The 26,903-nt window shown below is 43.4% G+C and overlaps 1 protein-coding gene across 3 annotated transcripts in view; it reads left to right on the top strand.

Annotated features, from left to right (window-relative positions):
• Positions 1 to 26,903, top strand: part of LOC120023173 (bromodomain adjacent to zinc finger domain protein 1A-like) — a 39,816-nt gene that overhangs the window by 6,316 nt on the left and 6,597 nt on the right. For 2 of the 3 annotated variants that reach the window (XM_038967191.1, XM_038967190.1), the window contains exons 4-22: positions 4,946 to 5,098; positions 5,274 to 5,372; positions 5,500 to 5,587; positions 8,131 to 8,265; positions 8,523 to 8,577; positions 8,730 to 8,890; positions 9,017 to 9,112; positions 9,391 to 9,529; positions 9,705 to 9,851; positions 10,076 to 10,171; positions 10,280 to 10,504; positions 10,949 to 11,368; positions 11,529 to 12,092; positions 12,352 to 12,527; positions 13,004 to 13,146; positions 15,679 to 15,848; positions 22,563 to 22,634; positions 24,169 to 24,416; positions 24,695 to 24,855. In XM_038967191.1, the coding sequence (XP_038823119.1) occupies positions 4,946 to 5,098; positions 5,274 to 5,372; positions 5,500 to 5,587; positions 8,131 to 8,265; positions 8,523 to 8,577; positions 8,730 to 8,890; positions 9,017 to 9,112; positions 9,391 to 9,529; positions 9,705 to 9,851; positions 10,076 to 10,171; positions 10,280 to 10,504; positions 10,949 to 11,368; positions 11,529 to 12,092; positions 12,352 to 12,527; positions 13,004 to 13,146; positions 15,679 to 15,848; positions 22,563 to 22,634; positions 24,169 to 24,416; positions 24,695 to 24,855 (3,348 nt within the window). The remainder of the gene's footprint in view (positions 1 to 4,945; positions 5,099 to 5,273; positions 5,373 to 5,499; positions 5,588 to 8,130; positions 8,266 to 8,522; positions 8,578 to 8,729; positions 8,891 to 9,016; positions 9,113 to 9,390; positions 9,530 to 9,704; positions 9,852 to 10,075; positions 10,172 to 10,279; positions 10,505 to 10,948; positions 11,369 to 11,528; positions 12,093 to 12,351; positions 12,528 to 13,003; positions 13,147 to 15,678; positions 15,849 to 22,562; positions 22,635 to 24,168; positions 24,417 to 24,694; positions 24,856 to 26,903) is intronic. The other variant, XM_038967192.1, reaches the window with a different exon arrangement.

The following is a 26,903-nucleotide window of genomic DNA, read 5'->3' as shown; positions in this document are numbered from 1 at the left end:
GAGAACTTGTTCTCAACTAGCCTACCTGGTTAAATAAAGGTGGAGGGGGGGGGGGGGGATAAAAAATTAGGCCTACATCAGCACCACCATCTCAGAAAATCCTAGGGAGAGCCCTGATTGTACATTTTTAAATGTATTTCTTGTTAGCTACTGAAGAGCAGCCAGGTACCCATAACATTAAGTCTATAGTTACCATTCCTACTAAGGGTAGTCTTTTGCCAACATTATTATGCAACAAAAAATATGCTTTGGCCTTTTTGATTTGAGCAGTATGGATGTCGTGCGCCATTGTGGGGGTGAATGGTGGCGTGCTCTTACTCCTGTAGTCCACGATCAGCTCCTTGGTTTTATTGACGTTGAAGGAGAGGTTGTTGTCCTGGGACCACACTTAGCCTACAGAGGGGAGGTCTGAGACTGTCTCCTCACCGCCCTTATCCTGTGGCTACTAGATTATAGAAGCCACTGGGCATTATGGATCTAAATAAATGAGCTCTCTTTATTCCAAGAGGACATCGGTCAGCCATCATAAACTGAACTTTGAAAATAACACAACGGGAGTGATTGCGTGGATGGACCTAAGGCCGGCTCTGTGATTAGCTGAGCCAGCAAAAGGAGTTGTTCCAGACAGTACATTATCACAGCTTAGCAGTAGGCAGCCGAGTGATAGAATGCCAGACAAGAAGCAACATGCACCCACAGCGGGGGGGCAGAGGGAAGGGGGGGGGGGGGGGGGGGGGGCAGAGGGAAGGGGGCGGGGCAGTGGTTTAGGTATTAGTGGGAGCATGTATTGTTACAAATATTCTTAAGTCTGGGCCTCAACAATGACCATTCTTTCAATTCTGCTACTATGACTATTGTTACAAGTACAGTTATTGAGCAGATTTAATCTCATTGTAAACACAAGTTAATGAACTGGACCTAGAGCCTTGCACGGAATGAATTTTAAGTCCTATCCATGCTCGTGACGTTGAGACCCGACCCTACCTAGGCCAAATTTGCTTCTGTGACATTAAAGAACAGGTTCTGCCCTAAATCAGAAATAACTTCCATTACCTGCTCGTCTGTCCTGCGCTGCATACACTCTGTGCATGACTTGAGTATCCATAGCAACACCTCTGCTTGGTGACGAGACTGAGAGCAGTTAGCTGTGAACCAGCTACTTTTCGTCACTCTAAACTCAAGGAACATTTAATTTTCGGTAAAATAATATCTCCTGTGGAGTCAGACAATGTTCTAGTCTTATTTGAAGAGGTTGAAGCACTTCTGACGTGATATGTACTACGCAGCAGAGCACAAGCAAATGGCTCAGCTTCAAAATGTTAATGATACCTGAGTACTAGCCATACCTTAGTTATTGATGAAAATAACCCACTGTATAATGTTGAGAACTACTGAGGTGGGGTAGTAGAGCTCTAACTGGACCTTAGAAGCCCCATGGACTTGTAATACAGGGGTTTTCAGTGATTTAGCTTTGTTTCCTATTTGCTATCTCCTACGTGACTTACCAATGCATTGGGCAACAAAACAAACACTTTCATTCGATATATATATATATATATATATATATATATACTACACACACACACACACAGTTGAAGTCGAAGTTTACATACACTTAGATTGGAGTCATTAACTCGTTTTTCAACCACTCCACATTTCTTGTTAACAAACTATAGTTTTGGCAAGTCGGTTAGGACATCTACTTTGTGCACGACACAAATAATTTCCCCAACAATTGTTTACAGACAGATTATTTCACTTATAATTCACTGTATCACAATTCCAGTGGGTCAGAAGTTTACATACACTAACTTGACTGTGCCTTTAAACAGCTTGGGAAATTCCAGCTTTAGAAGCTTCTGATAGGCTAATTGACATAATTTGAGTCAATTGGAGGTGTACCTGTGGATGTATTTCAAGGCCTACCTTCAAACTCTGTAGACCTCCACCAGTCTGGTTCATCCTTGGGAGCAATTTACAAACGCCTGAAGGTACCACATTTATCTGTACAAACAATAGTACGCAAGCATGAACACCATGGGACCACGCAGCCATCATACCGCTCAGGAAGGAGATGCGTTCTGTCTCCTAGAGATGAATGTACGTTGGTGCAAAAAGTGCAAATCAATCCCAGAACAACAGCAAAGGTACTTGTGAAGATGCTGGAGGAAACGGGTACAAAAGTATCTATATCCACAGTAAAACGAGTCCTATATCGACATAACCTGAAAGGCCGCTCAGCAAGGAAGAAGCCACTGCTCCAAAACCACCATATAAAAGCCAGACTATGGTTTGCAACTGCACATGGGGACAATATTGTACTTTTGGAGAAATGTCCTCTGGTCTGATGAGACAACAATAGAACTGTTTGGCCATAATGCCCATCGTTATGTTTGGAGGAAAAAGGGGGATGCTTGCAAGCCGGAGAACACCATCCCAACCGTGAAGCACGGGGATGGCAGCATCATGTTGTGGGGGTGCTTTGCTGCAGGAGGGACTGGTGCACTTCATAAAAATGATTGCATCATGAGGGAGAACATTATGTGGATATATTGAAGCAACATCTCAAGACATCAGTCAGGAAGTTAAAGCTTGGTCGCAAATGGGTCTTCCAAATGGACAATGACCCCACGCATACTTCCAAAGTTGTGGCAAAATGGCTTAAGGACAGCAAAGTCAAGGTATTGGAGTGGCCATCACAAAGCTCTGACCTCAAACCCATAGAAAATCTGTGGGCAGAACTGAAAGCGTATGCGAGCAAGGAGGCCTGCAAACCTGACTGTTACACCAGCTCTGTCAGGAGGAATGGGCCAAAATTCACAACTTATTGTGGGAAGCTTGTGGAAGGCTACCTGACACGTTTGACCCAAGTGAAACAATTTAAAGGCAGTGCTACCAAATACAACTTGAGTGTATGTAAACTTCTGACCCACCGGGAATGTGATGAAAGAAATTATGCTGAAATAAATAATTCTCTCTATTATTCTGACATTTCACATTCTTAAAGTGCTGATCCTAACTGACCTAAGACAGGGAATTTTTACAAGGATTAAATGTCAGGAATTGTGAAACTGAGTTGAAATGTATTTAGCTAAGGTGTATGTCAACTTCTGACTTCAACTGTGTGTGTTTTTGCCCCCATTGTTCTCACCAATTGCTGGTTATGACGTTGCAACTCCTCAATGGGCTCGGGAGAGGCAACGGTCGAGACATGCAAACATAACCGCCTATCCGCCTGCTTCACACTGCTCACTTTACCCGGAAGTCAGCGGAGGGCTCCGTATAGCTCCGCATTGACATGATTGGTTGACAGTAGGTGGGGGCGGTAAGATCCTGTTTAACTTCTTATGGCTGCATCCCGCTACCGGGATCGATATGACAGCAGCCAGTGAAAGTGCAGGGCGCCAAATTCAAACAACAAATCTCATAATTAAAATTCCTCAAACATATCTTATAGTGTTCCTTCTTATATCATTTTAACAGTAATCTTGTTGTTAATCCCACCAAAGTGTCCGATTTCAAATATGCTTTTCAGCGAAAGCACTACAAACGATTATGTTAGGTCACCACCAAACCACAATAAGCACAGCCATTTTTCCAGCGAAATATAGCAGTTACAAAAAGCAGAAATAGAGATAAGATTAATCACTAACCTTTGATTATCTTAATCAGATGACACTCATAGGACTTCATGTTACACAATACATGGATGTTTTGTTTGATAAAGTTCATATTTATTTAAAAAATCTGAGTTTACATTGGCGCGTTACATTCACTAGTTCCAAAAACATGAAGTGATTTTGCATAGCCACATCGTTTCAACAGAAATACTCATCATAAATGTAGATGATAATACAAGTTATACACATGGAATTATAGATATACCTCTCCTTAATGCAACCGCTGTGTCAGATTTTTTAAAAAACTTTACGGAAAAAACAACCCATGCAATAATCTGAGATGCGCTCAGAAATATAATAAAATTAGCTGCCATTTTGGAGTCAACAGAAACCAGAAAATACATGATAAATGTTTCCTTACCTTTGAACTTCATCAAAATGCAGTCCTAGGAATCCCAGGTCCACAATAAATGCTTAATTTGTTTGATAATGTCTGTTATTTATGTCCAATTAACTACTTTGGTTAGCGCGTTTGGTAAACAATTCCAAAGTCACAAAGCACGTCCACTATAACGTGACGAAATGTCCAAAAGTTCCGTAACAGTCAGTAGAAACATGTCAAACGATGTACTGAATCAATCTTTAGAATGTTGTTAACATACATCTTGAATAACGTTACAACCGGAGTATTAGATTGACTTCAGATGAGCGGTGGAACGGAGGTCCTCCTCATTTGAACGCGCATGGTGAAAGCATGGTCAGCTCGTGGCAGTGGTGACTAATTCCTGTCTCCTTCGGCCCCCCTTCACATTAGTCATCAGACAAAGTTCTATTGACTGTTGACATCTAGTGGAAGCCGTGGGAAGTGAAAACTCATCAATATCTCGCTGTAATTTCAATGAGAGCTTGGTTGAAAATCTGCCACCTCAGAAAAAATCCAAAAAGGAAGTGGAACTTCTCAGGTTTTTGCCTGCCATGAGTTCTGTTATACTCAGACATAATTCAAACAGTTTTAGAAACTTCAGAGTGTTTTCTATCCAATACGAATAATAATATGCATATATTAGCAACTGGGACTGAGGAGCAGGCAGTTTACTATGGGCACCTCTGTGTACCTTTCATCCAAGCTACTCAATACTGCCCCTGCAGCCATAAGAAGTTAAACAAGCTCACTTCCTTGACAACTTCCTTCACAACAGCTCTGCTCAACAGCTCTGCTACACAAAGTGGAAGACGTATAAATGCCCTGACTTCTGCAGAGGCCGTATCGCCGTAAGTGCTGTGTTTTTCAATCAATTGAAATGTGTTTTGAATATTTCCTACAGGCAGTTATGTGAAATCCTGGATGTGCAGTCTCCCCACCATTCCAACGGGCTGGTCAATGGGCATGCCAAACTTCAGATGGAGGGGGACTTCATCGTCATCAGTGACAGTGAGGAGGACGACACTCCTAAAAGCCCCAAATCAAAGGCCAATGGGTCAGTCTGTAAGCCAAGCTATTCAGAGCTGCATCCTATTCCCTATGATCAAAAGTAGTGCACTTTTTAGGGACTAGGGTGCCATTGCACATGCACACCAAGTCTTTGCCCCTGTTTAGTTTCTTTGTTAGCATGGATTAATACCTTTTTGTTCCCCCCCTTGTCATGTTTAAAGCAAGAAAAAGAAATCTGTCAACCCGTCTGTGTTCAAGTACAAAGTACGGCCCATCAAGGAAGGCAGTGTTCCCATATTCACCAAGGCTGGTCAGATGAGGTGAGACTAACCTACTAACTAACAATGTTCTGTTGGCTTGCATTGTTCTTATTCAACAGTTAATCCCCTCTGACTTTTTAAACGGAACCACTAACCGTTATTCCTGTCTCTTGCTCGCTTATTTTAGCCGTAAGAAGAACACGTTTTCACGAGACAGACTAAAGCTGCTGCTCAAACAGCACTGTGAACCACAGAACGGAGTCGTTATGATCAAGGTATTAAGATTGATCTTTAAAGTATTATGAAATATGCCCGTTGGTGTGTGTTCCTTTTTAAGCAAAAACTCTAAGGATCTTGTGGCCATTTCAATCAAGTAGGGCTGTCCCCGACTAGAGAACCTTGGTCAACCAAAATGTCTGTTCTTTCGACCAATCGATTTGTAAATGTTAAATGTGTATTTTTCCATAGACAGACCCTATGTGTTTTTTAAATAAAATCCACTGTATGCATTGAGCTTATCTGATGCTTTAAGCTTACTGTTCGATGAAATAACACAGAAATGACTCGAAGGAGCCAGAGATCTAGATGACCCAACCATTCTCTTCAAACTACTGCTGGCTTTCGCAGTGTCATTACTCTCCTGAAGTTGCTTATAATAGGCTATACGAGGAGTCGGCAACCTTTCTCGTGTGGAATGCCAATTTCTTACCAATTCTACCAATAACTGGCACGCAGATGTTTTTCATATTAACATTTTTGTGTAACAGTTTCATTTATAATAAGTCTTCATATCTCAATCATTGTCATGTGATTTAATAAAAATATATCTAAAAGAAAATTATACTTTTTAGGTTTAACTTCTATTTAATCCCAGCCCCCGTTCCCGCAGGAGGTCTTGTGCCTCTTGGCAGGCCGTCATTGTAAATAAGAAGTTGTTCTTAACTGACTTGCCTAGTGAAATAAAGGTTCAATAAAATAAATATTGCCTACTTAAATCTAACAAATTAAACATTAAATCACATTGTCTACGCATGGCCTGTCTGCAATGAACTGGAAAACGTATAAACTATTAACTTGGCTCAGGCCTGAAGCTGGTGCTAGTGAACTTGCAACATTGTATCAAATTTCTGGGCCCTCAGTTTCCTGCACCAGTGAGCTTGGGACAGACACAGCTGTTCGTTCGGAAAGTACTCAGACCCCTTGACTTCTTCCACATTTTGCTACATTGCAGCCTTATTCTAAAATTAAAATCTACACCCAATACCCCATAATTACAAAGTGAAAACATGTTTTTAGAAATGTTCACATTTTTAAAAAAAATAAACATACCTTATAAGTATTCAGACCCTTTGCTATGAGACTTGAAATTGAGCTCCAGTACAGCCTGTTTCCATTGATCATCCTTGATGTTTCTACAACTTGATTGGAGTCCACCTGTGGTAAATTCAATTGATTGGACATGATTTGGAAAGGCACACACCTGTCTGTATAAGGTCCCACAGTTGACAGAGCATGTCAGAGCAAAAACCAAGCCATGAGGTCGAAAGAATTGTCCGTAGAGCTCCAAGACAGGATTGTGTCGAGGCATATATCTGGGGAAGGGTACTAAAACATTTCTGCAGCATTGAAGGTCCCCAAGAACACTGTTCCCTCCATCATTCTAAAATGGAAGAAGTTTGGAACCACCAAGACTCTAACTAGAGCTGGCCACCCTGCCAAACTGAGCAATAGGGGGAGAAGGGCCTTGGTCAGGGAGGTGACCAAGATTCCGATGGTCACTCTGACAGAGCTCTAGAGTGCCTCTGTGGAGATGGGAGAACCTTCCAGAAGGACAACCATCTCTGCAGCACTCCACCAATCAGGCCTTTATGGTAGTGGCCAGATGGAAGCCACTCCTCAGTAAAAGGCACATGACAGCCTGCTTGGAGTCTTCTTAAAGGACTCTGACCATGAGAAACAAAGTTCTCTGGTCTGATGAAACCAATATTGATCTCTTTGGCCTGAATGCCAAACATCACGTCTGGAGGAAACCTGGCACCATCCCTATGGGGAGCGTGGTAGCAGCATCATGCTGTGGGGATGTTTTTCAGTGGCAGGGACTGAGCGATTGAGGCAAAGATGAACGGAGCAAAGTACAGAGAGATCCTTGCTGAAGTCCAGTCGGAGGCCCTGAGCAGGTTAACAGGACAACGACCCTAAGCAGACAGCCAAGACAACGCAGGACTGGCTTCGGGACAAGTCTCAATGTCCTTAAGTGGCCCAGCCAGAGCCCGGACTTGAACCTGATCGAACATCTGGAGAGACCTGAAAAATAGTTGTGCTGCGACACTTCCCATCCAACCTGACACAGCTTGAGAGGATCTGCAGAGAAGAATGGGAGAAAATTGTTGCGGTTACCTAAGAAGCTTATAGCGGTTACCCAAGAAGACTCAAGGCTGTAATCACTGCCAAAGATGCTTCAGCAAAGTACTGAGGGAAAGGTCTGAATACTTATGTAAATGTGATATTTCAGTTTAATTTTTAATACATTTGCAAAAATTTCTTAGCCTGTTTTTGCTTTGTCGTCGTGGGTTATTGTGTGTCAGTTGAGGGGAATTAAAAATATATATATATTTTAGAATAAGGCTGTAATGTAACAATGTGGGAAAAGTCTACGGGTCTGAATACTTCCCGGTGTGTGTGCGCGCTACTGCTTGATGACAAAAAAAATCTTCGTCAACCAACAGCCTGTCGACTAATTTGGGTCAGCCCTAGAATCAAGTAACTGTCATTTTGCGCTAGTGTTGTTGCCAACAGTTTATTTGTGTTTCATGCTTAGGCATCAACTGTTGCTAAGTACAAGTTGGCAGAACAGCACTTCTCCCAGTTTTTCCCTGACCAGCCGCCTGTGTTCGTCTTCAGTCCTCCTCCTAAAGGGCGGAGCAGGCCCAAGAATGACTCTTCTCCTCTAGAGGTGAGGATTGGCACTGTAGTTGTCCCAAATGGCCCTACAGGCCCTGGTCAAGTCGTACACTGTATAGGGAATAGGGTGCCATTTGGGACACATCCCATATGTACACCCTTTGTTATGATTACTCAGCGACAATGTTATAACAATCTTATTATATTGTAATACTAACTTTGTGACTTCCACCATGAATTTGCTCAGTACGACTTGTGAAGCATTTTAAGAGACGATTGCGTTTTGATTATTTATTTCCTTTACTGAAGGCAGCAGAGGAAAAGCTTCGTCTGATGCAGCAGAAAGAGGAGATGATGGCTACGGGTGAGTCCAGTAGATTAGTTGGATATTAGTAGATAATTGTACGAATGATCCCATGGTTTGGCTGCCACATTTAATCTATATATCAAGAATGGTGACTTTCACAGCATTAAAACAATATGCGTTTGTTTATGCAATAAATCTGTCATGTTCAGCACATGAAAAGGCCAATCGGGAGAGGGAAGATGACCTGGGGGCCAAAAAGAAAGAGAAGGAGGACAAAGAAAAGAAGAGGGAAGAGATGAAAAAGATCTTTGAAGAGGAGAAGCAGAGGAGGAAAGAGGAGAAAGAACGCATGAAAGTGGAAAAGGAAAAAGTACGTTACGATTAATGTTATTTTTGATCGATGTCACTGGGTTTTTAATTTACATTTGTACACCATACAACGTCTCGGATCACTTAATATAGATTATACTGTATGTATCGTTATACTATATTACAGGAGAGGGAGAAGCTGAAGGAGGAGAAGAAGAAATATGCAGAGAGACTAAAGATCTGGAGCAAACCCAGAGAAGACATGGAGTGTGACGACCTGAAGGTGAGCAGCCCCAACCTTGGCTAGTTTTTGTTTGGCCTCGTCCTCCGTAATTGACACGCTTACTTTTTCTAATTGATACAAGAAAGTTGGTGCTGTATAGGCAACTTCTGTGTTCGATATGAGTTGGCTATACAGCAGAAACACATCTGCGACCATGTTAGCCTTTTGTGTTTTAAGACACAACGGTTGTGAAACATTGTCCTAAATGGGATCTCTAAGTTGGTAAGTAAAGTTAGCATGTTTTGGCCTCTGACTCTCCTCCATGGAATCATGTCCAGGATCTCCCAGCCCCTGTCCCGGTGGAGACCCGTCTGCCTGCAGAGCTGTTCGGAGATGCTCTCATGGTGCTGGAGTTCCTCAAAGCCTTCGGAGAGCTCTTTGACCTCAAGGACGAGTTCCCAGAAGGCCTCACACTCGGTGAGAAACACTAGCAAAACATTGTAAAAATACAATCACTGGTTCTACAACTTTAGGTTTATCACCCATGTTTGATATTAGAATATAGTTAATTGTGTGAAAGTACAGTGACAGTCTGGTTTAGTGTGTGTTGTCAGGAGTTTTCTGACTGTTGGGCCTTGTCTGTGTGTTCCAGAGGTTCTGGAGGAGGCCCTGGTGGGGTCGGACCCTGAGGGGCCACTTTGTGAGCTGCTCTTCTTCTTCCTGTCGGCCATCTTCCAGGCCCTGGCTGAGGAGCAGGAGGAGGTGGCCCGCGACCAGGTGGCGGAGGTTGATGCCAAAGGTAGGGACAGAAACGAGCCCCGACAACGCTTGTTTACTGTCAACACCCTGTTTAGTCTACTTAACCCATCCTGATTGGTCACCAAATATACTTTGGTAGTGAGCAATACAAAGTTATCAATGGTGACATTTCACCCAGGCTGTAGGATTGACAGACTAATGACAAGGTTTAGCATATTGCAAAATATATTAGTTTGTCAGTGTGTGAATCTTCCTTGTTGTCAGATCTGAGTGAGGCTCTGGATGATGATGCGGACCCCACCCAGTCTGCCATCAGTGCTGTGGCTTCCCTGGCTGCTGCCTGGCCTCAGCTCTACCAAGGTGAGAGAAGGACTACAATCTTTAATATAGTCAATGTTCATATACAACCACTCGCATATTTGTTTCTTTTGTACTGAGAGCCTGACTCTTCAGTGCATGTCTCCGTAGGCTGCAGTCTGAAGCAGTTGGACCTGGACAGCTGTACTCTGTCAGAGATCCTGAGGCTGCACATCCTGGCATCGGGGGCTGACTGCAACTCTGCCAACGCCAAGTTCCGCTACCAGAAACGTGGAGGATTCGGCTCTACAGACGACCCCTGTGTTGAGCTAAGGCTGGCCAACCCTGGGTTGCTCAAGAGGCTGTCCTGCACTGCTGTCTACGACCTGCTGCCAGGTGACACTGACACACACACACACACAGCCTCTTCAGGTTGTTGCTTAAGGAAAGAAGCAGAACTGAAGAAGCTATCCCTCTTTCTTTATGTGCCCCCAAGTGTTCGGATGTAGGCTACTAGTAAAGTTATCAGGCCTGCCAATCAGACTCAGGAAGAAAACAAGTTTCCTAGTAATATGGGTCATATCTTGTTAACTGTTTGGTCTAGAAACACGCTATTTAAGCTGTAGTAATGGTACAGCCACGGAGTTGAAGACTATGCAAACTTTTTTTTCTCTCTCTAGGGTTCCTGGAAACAACGGTAGAGCGACGCTTAATCATTACAACATATCTGGCTTTTATTAGAATTCCAGTTATCACTCAAATTGTCACACTTCAGAGCCATGCTTGGGAATATGTACTGTTTATCGAATTGAGTGTAATTTGTCTGGTGTTCTGTCCCAGGTGAGAAGCTGAAGATCCTCCATGCGTTGTGTGGTAAGCTGCTGACTCTAGTGTCTACCAGGGACTTCATAGAGGACAGCGCTGACGAGCAGAGACAGGCCAAGCAGGAGCTCAGGGAACTGAAGGCTGAGCAGCACCGCAAAGAGAGGGAAGAGGCTGCAATCAGAGTCCGCAAGAGGAAGGAGGAGAAGTTAAAAGAACAGGAGATGAAATTGAAAGAGCTGCAAGAGAAACATGAAAAGCTGATGGAAGGAAGAAACGGCGACATGAAAACTGAAGAGATGAACACCAGCACTGAGAGCCTGAAGGAGGAACATCAGACTGAAGATGAGGAGGAGCAGACGATCAACAGGACTAGGAAGAGTAATAGCCTTCAGTCCTCTTGGCATACTGCTAGCAATCATAGAAAGCGTTCACATGGTGTGACTCGATCAATTGTTGCGTATAACAATAGAAAGTACATTTTGCAATGGAAATGTTCTATATTCTGTAGTCCAGTTCTATATGCATCGTCAAATATTTTCACCTCTGGTTAGTACCATATTGCCATTCTAACACAACCCTTTGATTTCACCCTTAGTGATGGGCAGCAATCTCAAGGAGAAGCAGCCTAAAGAGGTGAGCGCTGAGCAGCAGCCGAGGGAGAAGGATCTCCAGGAGCGCATCCAGAAGGTTGCAGCCTGCACTTATATCCTCCCCCTGGGGCGCGACCGCCTATACCGTCGTTACTGGCTCTTCCCCTCCACATCTGCCCTCTTCGTGGAGGATGACTATTTCGGCCTGACTGAGGACATGCTGGATCCCCAGGAACCGACCTCTGAACAGGAGCCAGCCAAGGCTGAGGAGATGGAGGTGTCTCAGAACGAGGCAGGAGAACCAGAGGACCTCTCCCAGACAGGCTCTACCCCAGACCCTGACTCCAAACCCATCCTCCCAGCCCCCGTCCAGAGCAGCTCTGCTCCCCCAGTGAACCGTCCTAACCACTGGGCCTTCTACAGCAGTCCCCAGGAGGTGGAGGCACTGATCGAGGCCCTGAATCCACGGGGTCACAGGGAGAGCACCCTGAAGGAGGTCCTGGTGCAGGAGAAGGGACGTATTGCACAGCTCCTCGGTACAGCAACTGCTGACCGCTACCACCAGACAGGTACTGACTACTGCAGTCTACCACACTGGCTAGACTAGAGCAACCTGATCCAAATGGCAAATCAATGAAATGTATTTATGAATCACTTTTTATTATTTTACATCAATTGTCATCAAGTCGACTATGTTGGTTTGTCTCACTGCACTTCAGCTGACAATCGCTTCAGGAGTGAATGATTGACTGAATGAGAGAGTGGAATATCCCAAACTACTGGACGTTTGGGATACTCACTGTTTTGCCTGTCTTTTTTTCTCTCCAGATATTAAACCAGAGGCTGGTGTTAACAAAGCTGTCTCAGCCAAGTCCAAGGCTGCTTCTGCTCCTCTCCCAGAGGGCACAGCGGCTCCTGCTGAGGACTTCATGGGCAACAGGCTGAGAGACCTGTTGCTAGATATAGAGGACCGCATCTACCAGGGTACACTGGGACAAGTCAAGGTTAGACTACATCTACCAGGGTACACTGGGACAGTTCGAGGTTAGACTAGATCTGCCAGGGTACACAGGGAATAGTCGAGGTTAGACTAGATCTGCCAGGGTACACTGAGACAAGTCAAGGTTAGACTACATCTGCCAGGGTACACATGTGCAAGTTAAGGCTTTGGTTGGGCAATAGCTCTTTCTGATTAATAATTTGTTTTATTTCACATAGTAATTAAGTTGAGATGCAAAGGCATTACATTTTAGTCATTTAGCATACCATCTTATCCAGAGGGACTTCCATTAGTGCAAATCAGTTCATTCTTATAGTAATGATTAGGTAATTACACTTGGGTAAGATGAGGAATGAGATGGTATGCAGAAGTGCTGTATGTTGAGTCATGAATTGCATCTGAATGCAACAAAAAAACAACTCACAAACTTTAAATACAAACGTAAAAACATGGGTTATTGTCTGATGTCTTGTATGGTAGGTGATGGAGAGGAGTGTATGGAGGAAAGCACTGGAGGAAGGCCACTATGAACTACTGAGCCCTGAGCTGAAGGGGAATGGTGTCACTAAAAGAGAGAACTGTGATGTGGAGAACATGGAAATACATTACTTGAAAAAAAACAGGTAAGTACTGTACAATCACCACACCATAGTCCAGTCTGTCATCTTGTGCACTGACATTAGCTAGCTATAATGAATATGGTTTATGGATGTAAACGTTAAAACAAAGTTGGGAACCGAACTGAACCCCCCCCACATAATTAAAATCAGTGCCGTTGTCACAGCATTATTTTCTGTGTTATAGCCTAACTAGACTATATGGTTATAAAGGCTTGGGGAAAGTCGTGTAATTTAAATAAAACCAGAGGAACTTTAGGCAACAAGGTGAATTTGCAAGACAATTCCGAGATGTAGATTACCAAGACGTATGCTCATGCCTGCCCCGCCTCTCTCACCCTGCCTGCTCTTTCTCTTTGCTAATGACGAGTGTTCAGTCTTTGGTATGCTGCATGTAGAATATCCTAGCTTAGGCTATTCATGGGACCGAGATGGAGGTACAGTATCTTCAGGCCAGTCTTTCGAGCACGGGGTTGGCTTATCTTCGTTGCTGAGTGGGTGGGGGTGTGTTTGCCTCATATGAAATGACCGTAGGCTACTGGTATAGCCTGTATCGATTAGGCCTACCCTTTTCAGATAGAATGGTATGTGGCCCTTTGAAAGTGCTACTGCGTGTCTTTTAGGCTACACTACGGCTTCTACGAAACCTTCTCTTATATGAATGGTATTTTACTTGTCTGTAAAGTAACGCTGCTTCTAAAGCGGGACTCACTTCCATCACTAGGCAACCAGAACTGTCAATCCTAACATGCCTGCTGCCTTGCGCACGGACTGCTCTTTCCTTAAAGTACAGGACATCAATCAGCAACGTTTATTGTTGTCAGGGAAACAATATAACATTTATATATCAGCACAGAATTTTACTGTGCAAAGGTACAGACGCTTCTAATGCAGCACTTTTAAGTGTTTGGAAGGTTATACATTATCGACATGTTACTGTAGCTGCGTTCTATGTTTTTAAAGGTTCGCGGGAGAGAACTTCATTGCCCGGCCCTAGTGGTCATACGGATGTAATTGGACCATTTAAAGGCTCTGCATGGTCAATCCAATCTCTGCAGTGGCCGTACAGCATTTACTGCGCTTCGCAGAGCTGTTGTTTGAGGAAGTTATCAAGGAAGTGAGTTTGTTTATATAGCACCTCCCGCCCCCACCTACCGTCAATCAATCATGTCAATATTGACATAAAATTGTATGATTATAAATAAATAAAAAGTTTACCGAAAACCGATAAAATAGCAGTTTAAACGCTAAGAAAAGTTGTCCATTTGTCACATCCCTAATATGGTTACATTGAGTTCAATTATGGTTACATCTGAGAAAAAGGCATAGCCACCAGACACTTAAAGGAGTATTTTTTTTATTCCCAGTGTATCTTTATTGACTGCCTGAGCTGAGACTGCACAGGATCAGTAAAAAGCATATATTTTTTTCCCCTGTGTTACAGGTTTCACTGGTCAGGTTACAGGAGCTGAAGGCTGAGACCAAGAGGTTAGCTAGATATATGGTTACAGTGTGAGTTAGTTGAGAAAAAGCATTCTGTTGACTAACCCCAGTCCATACAAATTTGCGCAACCGCGGCTTTCAAACGAGGCTGCAATGAAAACTAATGGGACTGTAGCGACTGTGTTGTCATCAAAATCTGGGGTGTGTTGTAGGTTCCTATTCAAGCATTGATAATGGCTTGGTAAAGCATGGTAATGGCTCGATAGTATTGGAGAGAAGTAGAAAAAAACTGAACCCTCTGACGCTGTACGTTAAATTGTGATGTCGTACAGCCCCTCTCCACCAGGTGTAGCCCTTCTCTCACGGATTAAAAACAGGAAAGGGACAGGATAAGGAGGGATACCTAGTCAATTAACTGAATGTATTCATTTTTTGCGCCATCACTGCAAGCCATCATGACTCTCAAAAGCCGTGACAGCCTCTGTTTACTTCTGAAGATAACTTCAGCGCCGCCCTAAAAACCCAACTCAAATTCAACACAAGCCTTCAAATAGGTATTTAATGACGCATATAAACTCTTTTATAGTGTTTTATTTACATTTTAGAGGTGATAAATTGGACAGGTCGGGTGAAAAAAGCCGTTTCCCCACCCGACATTTAAAAAAAGACCCGACGAAGCTCATTGCCTTCAATCATGCAGAGACGGGCAGCATGAAGGTCTCGTCATTGATTTAGCTGGAAACGGGAGAAATTGTGCTTTACAATGGTATTCATATTACAGTTGACCTGGAAGTATTATGTTTTTTGGGCGCTAAAATAAGGTAAAGTGTAAGTTACAGTGCGATGTACAAAAGTGTGTTAGCTAACTATAGGTAACAGACTTGTAAAAATGTGGTGTGGAACTCTTTTTGTCAATGTTTGTAATGGGGAAACTCATGACCCCAAGAACAAGCAACATCTGGTACAATAAGTCATACATTCCACATACCTTCCTGTTTTCTTAATTTTTTTTATCCCCACAGTATCTTAGACTGTGCTTCCCCAGGAGTCAAAGTTTTTAACACAATCTCTCTTGGTCTTGTCCATGTTGTGCAGGTTACAGGTGTCATTGTTCAGGGTACAGGAACTGAAGGGGGAGAGTATGAGCACAGTGCCCACCAGCCCCAACACCCCTCAGATGGTCAACAACACTGTCCACTACCTGGCTCAGGCCCTGGCCCACATCCAACAGGGAATTGAGAGAAAGTTCCTCAAGGCTCCACTGGGTAGGCCAGCAAAACTCCTCCTCGCATCATAACGCCTTCCTGCAAAGAAGAGGAATCGTTCCAATTGGCACCCTAATATATTTTATAATGCACTACTTTTGACTAGGGCTCATAGGGAATAGGGTGCCATTTGGGACGCACAGTGTGCACACTTAGATCAATGCTAATTGTAGTAATTTTGAGATCCAGATTGAGACTTTTCCTGGATTAAAAAAATTGTAATTGAGAATCTCTTGAAATGCATTTTAAGCCAAGCTTCTAGTTACAGACGATGTTCCCTCTAAGCTGCAGCTCCCCGGGGGAATGCTGCGCACAAATATCAGCCCACTGAGAGAAGAACAAGATTTAACTTCTTTACTCAACTTTCTAGAGCAGTGGTCACCAACTGGGTGATCTCCAAGGCATTCTTAGTCCATCACAAAGCATTTCTGTAAAAAACCCAACGATAAAGCCCATTTTTTTGTTTTGTATTCATCATGGGCTGTAGGTGCACCTGCTTCAGCTGCCCTGCGCACCGGGTAGGCCAACTGTTGCCATTTTGAACCATTTCATGTGTCTGAAGGTACAAACTCTGCCTTCCCGGCGGGCCCAGGGAGGCCTACCCGCTAGCCACTCGGATGGCTTAGATGACCTTGTCTGCAGTAACATAGCAGGCATAAAAGAAAGCTCCAGCTAAGTTGATACTGTGAGATTTCAAAATTTTTAAAACCATGACTAGAGAGACTATCAATGAATTGAGCAAAGAGCTGCTGTTTTTGAGTGAGGTCATGTTTAAGTTATAAGCCATAAAATGCATCTTCTGCCTATTTCCACTCAGCGCTATAACAAGCACTGCAGCAGTAATGAATGAGTAGGAAGGCTTTAAAATATATATATATATATCACCTTTATTTAACCAGGTAGGCCAGTTAAGAATAAGTTATCATTTACAACTACGACCTGGCCAAGATGGTAAAGCAAAGCAGTGTGACAACAGCACAGAGTTACACATGGGATAAACAAACGTACAGTCAATAACACAACAGAAAAATATATTTACAGTGTGTGCAAATGTAGTAAGATAAGGGAGGTAAGGCAATAAATCTGCCATAGAGGTGAAGTAATTGCAATTTAGCAATTAAACACTGGAATGATAGATGTGCTGATGATGATGTGCAAGTAGAGATACTGGGGTGCAAAAGAGCAAAAATAAATAACAATATGGGGATGAGGTAGTTGGGTGTGCTATTTACAGATGGGCTGTGTACAGTGATCAGTGAGCTGCTCTGACAGCTGATGCTTAAAGTTAGAGAGGGAGATATGGGTCTCCAGCTTCAGAGACTTTTGTAATTCGTTCCCGTCACTGGCAGCAGTGAACTGGAAGGAAAGGCGGCCAAATGAGATGTTGGCTTCGGGGATGACCAGTGAAATATAACTGCTGGAGCGTGTGCTACGGGTGGGTGTTGCTATGGTGACCAGTGAGCTGAGACAAGGCGGGCTTTACCTAGCATAGACCTATAGATGACCTGGAGCCAGTGGGTTTGGCGACGAATATGTAGCGAGGGCCAGCCAACGAGAGCATACAGGTCGCAGTGGTGGGTCGTATATGGGGCTTTGGTGACAAAATGGATGGCACTGTGATCGACTACATCCAGTTTGCTGAGTAGAGTGTTGGGGGCTATTTTGTAAATGACATGGCCGAGGATCGGTAGGATAGTCAGTTTTACGGGGGTATGTTTGGCGGCATGAGTGACGGAGGCTTTGTTGCGAAATCGGAAGCCGAATCTACATTAAATTTTGGATTGGAGATGCTTAATGTGAGTCTGGAAGAAGAGTTTACAGTCTAGCCAGACACCTAGGTATTTGTAGTTGTCCACATATTCTAAGTCCGAACCGTCCAGAGTAGTGATGCTAGTCGGGCGGGTGCGGGCAGTGATCGGTTGAAGAGCATGCATTTCGTTTATATAGCATTTAAAAGCAGTTGGAGGCCACGGAAGGAGTGTTATATGGTGTTGAAGCTCGTTTGGAGGTTTGCTAAGTGTCTAAAGAAGGGCCAGATGTATACAGAATGGTGTCATCTGCGTAGAGGTGGATCAGAGAATCACCAGCAGCAAGAGCGACATCATTGACATGCATACATACATGCATACATACGTACATGCGTAGAAAAGAGTCGGCCTGAGATTTGAACCCTGTGGTACCCCCATAGAGACTGCCAGAGGTCTGGACAACAGAGACCCTCTGATTTGACACACTGAACTCTATTTGAGAAGTGGTTAGTGAACCAGGCGAGGCAGTCATTAGAGAAACCAAGGCTGTTGAGTATGCTAATAAGAATACAGTGATTGACCGAGTTGAAAGCCTTGGCGAGGTCGATGAATACAGCTGCACAGTATTGTCTCTTATCAATGGCGGTTATGATATTGTTTAGGACCTTGAGCGTGGCTGAGGCGCACCCATGAGCAGCTCGGAAACCAAATTGCATAGTGGAGAAGGTACGGGGGATTCAAAATGGTCTATGATTTTGTTAACTTGGCTTTCGAAGATTTTAGAAGGGCAGGATGGATATAGGTCTAACAGTTTGGGTCTAGAGCAGACATGGGCAAACTACGGCCCGCGGGCCACATACGGCCCGTTAGGCTTTTTAATCCGGCCCGCCGAACTTGTCCAAATTATAGTAAAAACCTCCTTTTTTTTTTCCCTTTCCCTGCAATGCCCACGTTTCCCCAATAGATGGCGCACTCAAAACACATTGACCGTTGTTGGAGTGGCGCGTATTTCTCTTTATTTCACTTTAATTTTCACTTCGTTTCACGTCACCATTAAGCCCTTCTGTGAAAATGAGCGGACCAAAGAGAAGGAAAGTGGACAGCGAATGCCGAGTGTTTAATAAGGAGTGGACAACAAAATACTTCTTCACTGAAGTCCGATCAACGGCTGTATGTCTGATATGCCAAGAAGCTGTTGCGGTTTTCAAAGAGTACAATATCAGCCGTCACTTTGCCACGAAGCATGCAAACTATGCTAGCAAGCAGTCAACACAAGAACGGGCGGCGAAATAGTATGTAAATGCCATATCTTGCATATTCCTTGAGACAAATTTATTAACTGATAAGGGCTATTTTTCACATTTGAAAGACAGTTAATAAATTGGGTTGTAGTGTTCTTACTGTGCTATGAGGTTTGCACACACTACATTTAATGCTTTAGTATATCCGGCCCAAACACTCCCTCCAAATGCTCCTGGCCCGGCCCCTCTGTCAAATTTTAGAACCCATTGTGGCCCGCGAGTCAAAAAGTTTGCCCACCCCTGGTCTAGAGTGTCTCCCCTTTGAAGAGGGGGATAGAGGGTCCAGATGATTCTAGCCCAGCTGATTTGTAGGGGTCCAGATTTTGCAGCTCTTTCAGAACATCCGCTGTCTGGATTTGGGTGAAGGAGAAGTGGGGGGGGGGGACTTGGGCAAGTTTCTGCGGGGGGTACAGAGCTGTTGGTAGGGGTAGCCAGGTGGAAAGCATGGCCAGCCGTAGAGAAATGCTTATTGAAATTCTCGATTGTCGTAGATTTATCGGTGGTGACAGTGTTTCCTAGCCTCTCCTAGTGCAGTGGGCAGCTGGGAGGAGGTGCTCTTATTCTCCATGGACTTTAGTGTCCCAGAACTTTTTGGAATTAGTGCTACAGGATGCAAATTTCTGTTTGAAAAAGCCAGCCTTGGCTTTCCTAGGTGACTGTGTCTATGGGTTCCTAACTTCCCCTGAAAAGTTGCATATCGTGGGGGCTATTCGATGCTAATGCAGAACACCACAGGATGTTTTTGTGGTGGGGCATGCTTATTTACAATGGTGAGGAAAGCACTTTTTAAAGCGCAACCAGGCATCCTCTACTGATGGGATGAGGTCAATATCCTTCCAGGATACCTGGGCCAGGTCGATTAGAAAGGCCTGCTCGCTGAAGTGTTTTAGGGAACGTATGACAGTGATGGTCGTTTGACCGCGGACCCATTATGGACTCAGCCAATGAGGCAGTGATCGCTGAGATCCTTGTTGAAGACAGCAGAGGTGTATTTAGGGGGAAAGTTGGTCAGGATGATATCTATTAGGGTGCCCGTGTTTACGGATTTAGGGTTGTACCTGGTAGGTTCCTTGATAATTTGTGTGAGATTGAGGGCATCTAGTTTAGATTGTAGGACGGCCGGGGTGTTAAGCATATCCCAGTTTAGATCACCAAACAGTACGAACTCTGCCCCCCATCCATCTTCAATCAATTCACATATGGTGTCCAGGGCACAGCTGGGGGCTGAGGAGGGTCTATAACAAGTGGCAACGGTGAGAGACTTGTTTCTGGAAAGCTGGATTTTTAAAAGTAGAAGCTTGAATTGTTTGGGCACAGACTAGGATAGTATGACAGAACTCTGCAGGCTATCTCTGCAGTAGATTGCAACTCCTCCCCCTGGCAGTTCTATCTTGTTGGAAAATGTTGTAGTTTGGGATGGAAATGTCAGAATTTTTGGTGGCCTTCCTTAGCCAGGATTCAGACACGGCTAGGACATCAGGGTTGGCGGAGTGTATCGATAGGCTTGGGTATTTTTTTAACGTCAATATTTCACTTTGTTTGTTCATAGGAGTAACAACATGAATTTGTGCATGAGGCAGAAATAATGCGGTGCGACTCGAGTTTCACCATCAGCTGGAAGATGGTGTCCGTTTTTTGGTCAGTGGAGGAAAGGGATAGTGGAGTGATGTTGAGAAGCAGACCCTCAGTCTGCTGCGCTCTCCCTCCACTAAGGCTGACCATCATATCCAGGCACCATCCACCCAGTAAAATAAAAAGCAAATTATTTAAAATGTATTTTGTTGTAGGCAGAATGCATCAGAGTAGGATTCTATTGCAATGACACACATGACTCAGCCTGTACTTTATATAGTTTATGCGACACTGGTCTATCAGACCTGCAGTAGGCCTATATGCAAATAGACCATTGCCATATGGATCTGTGCCATTTACTTTGAACTGGACTGTGTTTACAGCATGAGCGGTCGTGAGTAGATGCGCTTGTTTTGAGATCAAAGCGGAGGCTGCATGTAGCCACGTGTGCCCATTTTGTTCATATCCTTTGCTAGTTAGTGAGTTATTAGCCAAGTTATAGATCATTTGTTGTCAGGAATAGGGGAGTGATTGCTTCCTACAAGAGCACAAAATGTGTACGTTTCTAGGCATCTTTGAAAAGTGAGTCAGGTAAAGTTTTTTTTTTTTTTTTAATCTTAAAGGGACAGTGTTGTATTTTGAAACGGGCTTGAATAAGCTAAGTCGGCAGAGGGTAGCATAATTTGTCTGCTTCTTTGTAATAATGGTATGGGAATAATAGTGCGTTTTTAATTTTGAAGTGGTTTCTTGCGTCAAACACAACCACATTTTCAGTCACGTCCTTGTCTGAAGGACAAGTGGATAAACAGGTTAATGTCAAGCCCTGCATGTTTTTTTCAAAAGTCTCATGGAATGTAGGCCTACATTGAGCACTTCACATTGGCTGCTACTGTAGGCTGAATGATAGAACATCTATTTCCATGTTAAAATGTTATGGAAGGCATTTTCTCCATTGTTTTTGATGGTAGGCCTACATTATGATCAAATAGCCACAGTAGCCAACTTGGCCACTGTTATAACTAACTAAAAGTGGGGACAGCCTCAGTGTTCAAAGTAAACGCACGCTGGAAGTTGGACAGAATTTTCACAACGTTCAAGTCTGCACTCAGCAGCCCTGAAATTTGCTCCGTGACAGAAAAAATTGGAGGGAACATGGTCAGAGGCCTTTATCTGAGCATATTTTAACTAGGGCTGAGTAGTTAGTGCTTACTTGAGGTCAGCTCGATTTATTTAAATAATCACTGATTTTGATTGTTTGAGTTGAATTCTGTAACAATAAAACAATTAATACAAGTCCTGTGATGGTAGTGACTGCCCATTACTGCTTATCACAGATTAACCATTTATTCGCATTACTTTAAAATATTTTGTGTTACATTTATTTTATTTGACTTTATTTAATTACTAGTCATCTCTATAGATCTGCTTCCTATGCTGTCTGACAAAATCACTATTTTGTAGTTCTTCAAAGTAATAAATAAGGCATACTTTTATGACTGCTGAATGCCAACTATCAGTCACTTACATCATGTATTTTCAGGGAGAGATACCTCGCGAAGCAACAGCTGCTCTCTATATCCCCTCACGATCACAAATTCTTCTTCCTCTTCCATACCAGGCATAAAAGAAACAGACCGGACAAGTAGATGCACAATGGCTTATGGTCATTGTAGGTAGTTTAGCGCATAAAATTAAGAATATTGGCCTGTTGGAAACTACCACTCCCTTCTACATTGCACAGGCTGGATCTGATTCATCTTTAGAGAATGCGCTCATTGAGCTCACAGGGGGAAAAAATAGATTTCAAATAATTGAATCGATGTCAGTTTTAAAAACTGAAAAATAAGACATTTTGGTTAATCTCTCAGCACTACTTTCAACAGGCCTTATCTGCCAGCCAGACAGGGAATGAGTGCTACCTGTGATTTAATGTCTGCTGTGAACTGTATTTTTCACACTTTTAACTTGTCATTCGAACAGTTCACACTTATTATCTTTTAGGGTTTAGCGCTTTTGATTATGTTTGACGTACAAATTGATATCTTTTGACTGCCATGGCAAAACAGTGCCTCACCTTATTGCCCCTCCAACAGGTGACGAAGACTCTAAAAAGGACCAGAAGGCAAAGAAGAAGGAGAAGAAAGATGAGGATCAACACAGTGAAGGTAAGGATGATAGGAAGCAAGAAAGGCAAAATGAAATCTTGTACTTTTTCCTCTAGCATAACGGATTTGATGGTCTCACTCAAAAGACTGGTTGTACCCCAATAAAGGTAACCTGAAATTAGATGATAATAATTAATTATATATTTTAAGGGAATTAGTGAGTGATTGCCATTGATCTGACAGTTTGTTTCCCCTCTGAGTGCGGTGACAGTGGTGGGACTGTTGGCTTATATTGTAGATGATGGAGAGGAGTGTTGCATTCTGTGACATGTTTCAAGTTTTTTTTATGTCACATGCACAAGAAAAGTGAAATGCCTTTCTAGCAAACTCTAAACCAAATACTGTAGTAATCAATGTAGCACTAAAAATAACAAGGTAGAACAAAAACACACGGGAAGGTAAGAAGCTATATGCAGGGATACTGGAGTGTTGGCGGTAGATGTATAGGGGTAAGGTGACTAGGCATCAGAATATATGATAAACAGTAGCAGCAGCGTGAGTCCTGTGTAACAATAAAATACAAGGGTGGATCAACTCAGTCAGTGTAGCTATTTAGCAGTCTTATGGCTTGGGGATAGAAGCTGTTCAGGACTCTCTTGGTGTCAGACTTGATGTATCGCTAGCCATGCGGAAGCAGAGAGGACAGTCTATGACTTGGGTGGCTGGATTTTCTGGGCCTTCCAGACTGTCTGTCTCTTCTCTCTCTGAACCTCAGACGGTAGGGACGGTGGTCGGGTCTAGGGATAGGCACGGATATTTGAATATCCAAATGGACGTTAGTGTTTGATTACTTGCGAGAGTATACTTATTTTTATTTTTTAATAAGAGGCCTATTTTTAAGAAATGTAATTATCGACGTGACAGTGCTACATACAAGGATAGATCATGACATTTTAATAAAACGAGTTGACAGGTTTTTTGAGTGCGCCCCCATATAGAAAGATGTAATGGTAGACAACACACTTTTCGTGCGTGTAGCTTATTGTCGGACGATCAAAGCAGCACTACTGTCAGAGGCTCCTTGTGTAGCAAGTGAAGTGGGAGATTTCTAATCGATGCAAAAAGGAATACAAATTACAGAATTAAGTTGGCTAAATGAGAAGTAGTAGGCTGCAATGATTAACCAACAGGTAGGCTGTTTTTTAATATGAATGGATGTGGGGAGTGTAGCAAAATAGCCTTAGTTAATTAGCATTGCTAGCTGGCTAACTTAACTGGCTAGTGTAGTTAGCTAGCTTCTTTAACCTATCGCAGCAACAAGTTTGTCTAACTTGCGCAAATAGGTTTGGCTACTTTCTCTCTCCTTCCGTGTCAGACACACTGGCCTCCGCTCATCTCGCGCCCCTCCCCACCATCTGTGCTGAAACGAGTGCAGCAAGACATCATTGCAGTAGGAAAAGTTGTTTCTTTTAAACACATCTATTTCGACTATCTGGGTATCTGAAAAAAATTGTGACATCTTAAATGCCCATCCCTTGGTGGTGAATACTACTGTAATAATGTCTGACTGTATGTCTCTTCTCTCTCTGACCAGACGGTAGTGACAGTGGTCGGGTGGTGAAGACGGTCCAGGAGCGTTGGAGGGAGTCTCTGCTGGGTTGTTCCAGCATGTCCCAGGTCTTCCTCCACCTCTCCACCCTGGAGCGCAGTGTCATTTGGGCCAAGTCCCTGCTCAACGCCCGCTGCAAGGTCTGTCGCAGGAAGGGAGATGCAGAGAACATGCTGCTGTGTGACTGCTGCGACCGAGGACACCACATCCACTGTGTCCGCCCGAAACTCAAGGTAGGATGGATGATGCTTTTCTTCACACATGGCATATGGATACCATGTGTTTCCCCTACAATTTTTAATGGCGGGGCAAGCACCCTCTGCCCCCCCCCCCTAAAATAATTGGATCTCGATCAATAAAATTGGTATGAAACCTTTTTGAGGTTCATTTGAGGACCCTGTTGTCTTCAAAAGTAACCTGCTGAAAGAGTGTAGTTCCCGGTCGCCTGTAACTCTGCTGTCTACTGTACCGGTGTAATCTAAACCTCTTCTTTGCTCTGTGTTGTTTCCAGGCCGTCCCAGAAGGGGACTGGTTCTGCCCTGAGTGCCATCCCAAACAGCGAGCCAACCGCCTCCCCTCCCGCCAACGGTCCTCTGTCGACTCTGAGGAATTGGCGGAAGAGGAGGACTCTGAGGAAGAAGACTCTGGGGAGGAGACGACAGAGGAGAAGAGGTGTGTTCTGAGCGTCACTGTACTTCATTGGGTTGAAAGTAGGCAGACCCCGTTTAGTCCATAGGCTGTTGGTTGAACCGAGACTTCTTTAGTCAAGTATTCACAAATTATATATATTTTTGTGGTAGAAAAAACCTGTCTAATTTGCGCCTTTCTCAGTGGACTAATCCATTGTGGACGCCGTGGGGATGACACAGTCCATCACTCCGAGACGTGCTACTGAAGTTGTATATGTTAATATTACATAAGAACAATGCTACAACACGAATAAAAATAATATTTATTCTATAACAAATGCGCTTTCTCCTGTGTTGGTGGTCGCAGTCCACGGTTCTGAAATGTAATCTTCAGTGTGCTGTTGAATTGGTGCCTTTCCCTATATGTTGCTATGTGCATAATAGCGAAGTTAACCAGCGTATCGGTGTTGAGAACAATACGGCGTGGCAGCAACGAAGTGAGGAAACGGGCCTTGCCTTAATTGTCTAAGAAAATTTAGGAGAGGAAACCCCAATTGAATTAGGTCTATAATCCAATAGCCTAACTGTTTAATTTGCCTGGCTTTATAAAGCCATATATACAGTTTAAGTCTGAAGTTTACATACACCTTAGACAAATACATTTAAACTCCGTTTTTCACAATTCCTGACATTGAATCCTAGTAAAAGTTCCCTGTCTTAGGGCATTTAGGATCACCACTTTATTTTCAGAATGTGAAATGTCAGAATAATAGTAGGGAGAATGATTTATTTCAGCTTTTATTTCTTTCATCACATTCCCAATGGGTCAGAAGTTTACATGCACTCAATTAGTATTTGGTAGCATTGCCTTTAAATTGTTTCACTTGGGTCAAATGTTTCGGGTAGCCTTCCACAAGCTCCCCACAATAAGTTGGGTGAATTTGGCCCATTCTTCCTGACAGAGCTGGTGTAACTGAGTCAGGTTTGTAGGACTTCGTGCTCGCAAACGCTTTTTCAGTTCTGCCCACACATTTTCTATAGGATTGAGGTCAGGGCTTTGTGATGGCCACTCCAATTCCTTGACTTTTTTGTCCTTGAGCCATTTTGCCACAACTTTGGAAGTATGCTTGGGGTCATTGTCCATTTGGAAGACCCATTTGCGACCAAGCTTTAACTTCCTGATTGATGTCTTGAGATATTGCTTCAATATAGCCACATCATTTTCCTCCCTCATTATGCCATCTATTTTGTGAAGTGCACCAGTCCCTCCCGCAGCAAAGCACCCCCACAACATGATGCTGCCACCCCTGTGCTTCACGGTTGGGATGGTGTTCTTCGGCTTGCAAGCATCCCCCTTTTTCCTCCAAACATAACGATGGTCATTATGGCCAAACAGTTCTATTTTTGTTTCATCAGATTAGAGGACATTTCTCCTAAAAGTACCATCTTTGTCCCCATGTGCAGTTGCAAACCATAGTCTGGCTTTTTTATGGCGGTTTTGGAGCAGTGGCTTCTTCCTTGCTAAGCGGCCTTTCAGGTTATGTCGATATAGGATTCATTTTACAGTGGATATAGATACTTTTGTACCTGTTTCCGCCAGCGTCTTCACAAGGCCCTTTGCTGTTGTTCTGGGATTGATTTGCACTTTTCGCACCAATGTATGTTCATCTCTTGGAGACAGAAAGCATCTCCTTCCTGAGCGGTATGACGGCTGCGTGGTCCCATGGTGTTTATACTTGCGTACTATTGTTCGTACAGATGAACGTGGTACCTTCAGGCGTTTGGAAATTGCTCCCAAGGATAAACCAGACTTGTGGAGGTCTACAATTTTTTTTATCTGAGATTTTTGCTGATTTTCCAATGATGTCAAGCAAAGAGGCACTGTGTTTGAAGGTAGGCCTTGAAATACATCCACAAATACACCTCCAAATGACTCAAATTATGTCAATTAGCCTATCAGAAGCTTCTAAAGCCATGATGTCATTTTCTGGAATTTTCTGAGCTGTTTTACAGGCACATTCAACTTAGTGTATGTAAACTTCTGACCCACTGGAATTGTGATAGTGAAATAATCTGTCTGTAAACAATAGT

This window comes from Salvelinus namaycush, chromosome 28 (assembly GCF_016432855.1).
Source record: "Salvelinus namaycush isolate Seneca chromosome 28, SaNama_1.0, whole genome shotgun sequence".
NCBI classification, from domain to species: domain Eukaryota; kingdom Metazoa; phylum Chordata; class Actinopteri; order Salmoniformes; family Salmonidae; genus Salvelinus; species Salvelinus namaycush.
This window is presented reverse-complemented; position numbering and strand designations above follow the sequence as displayed.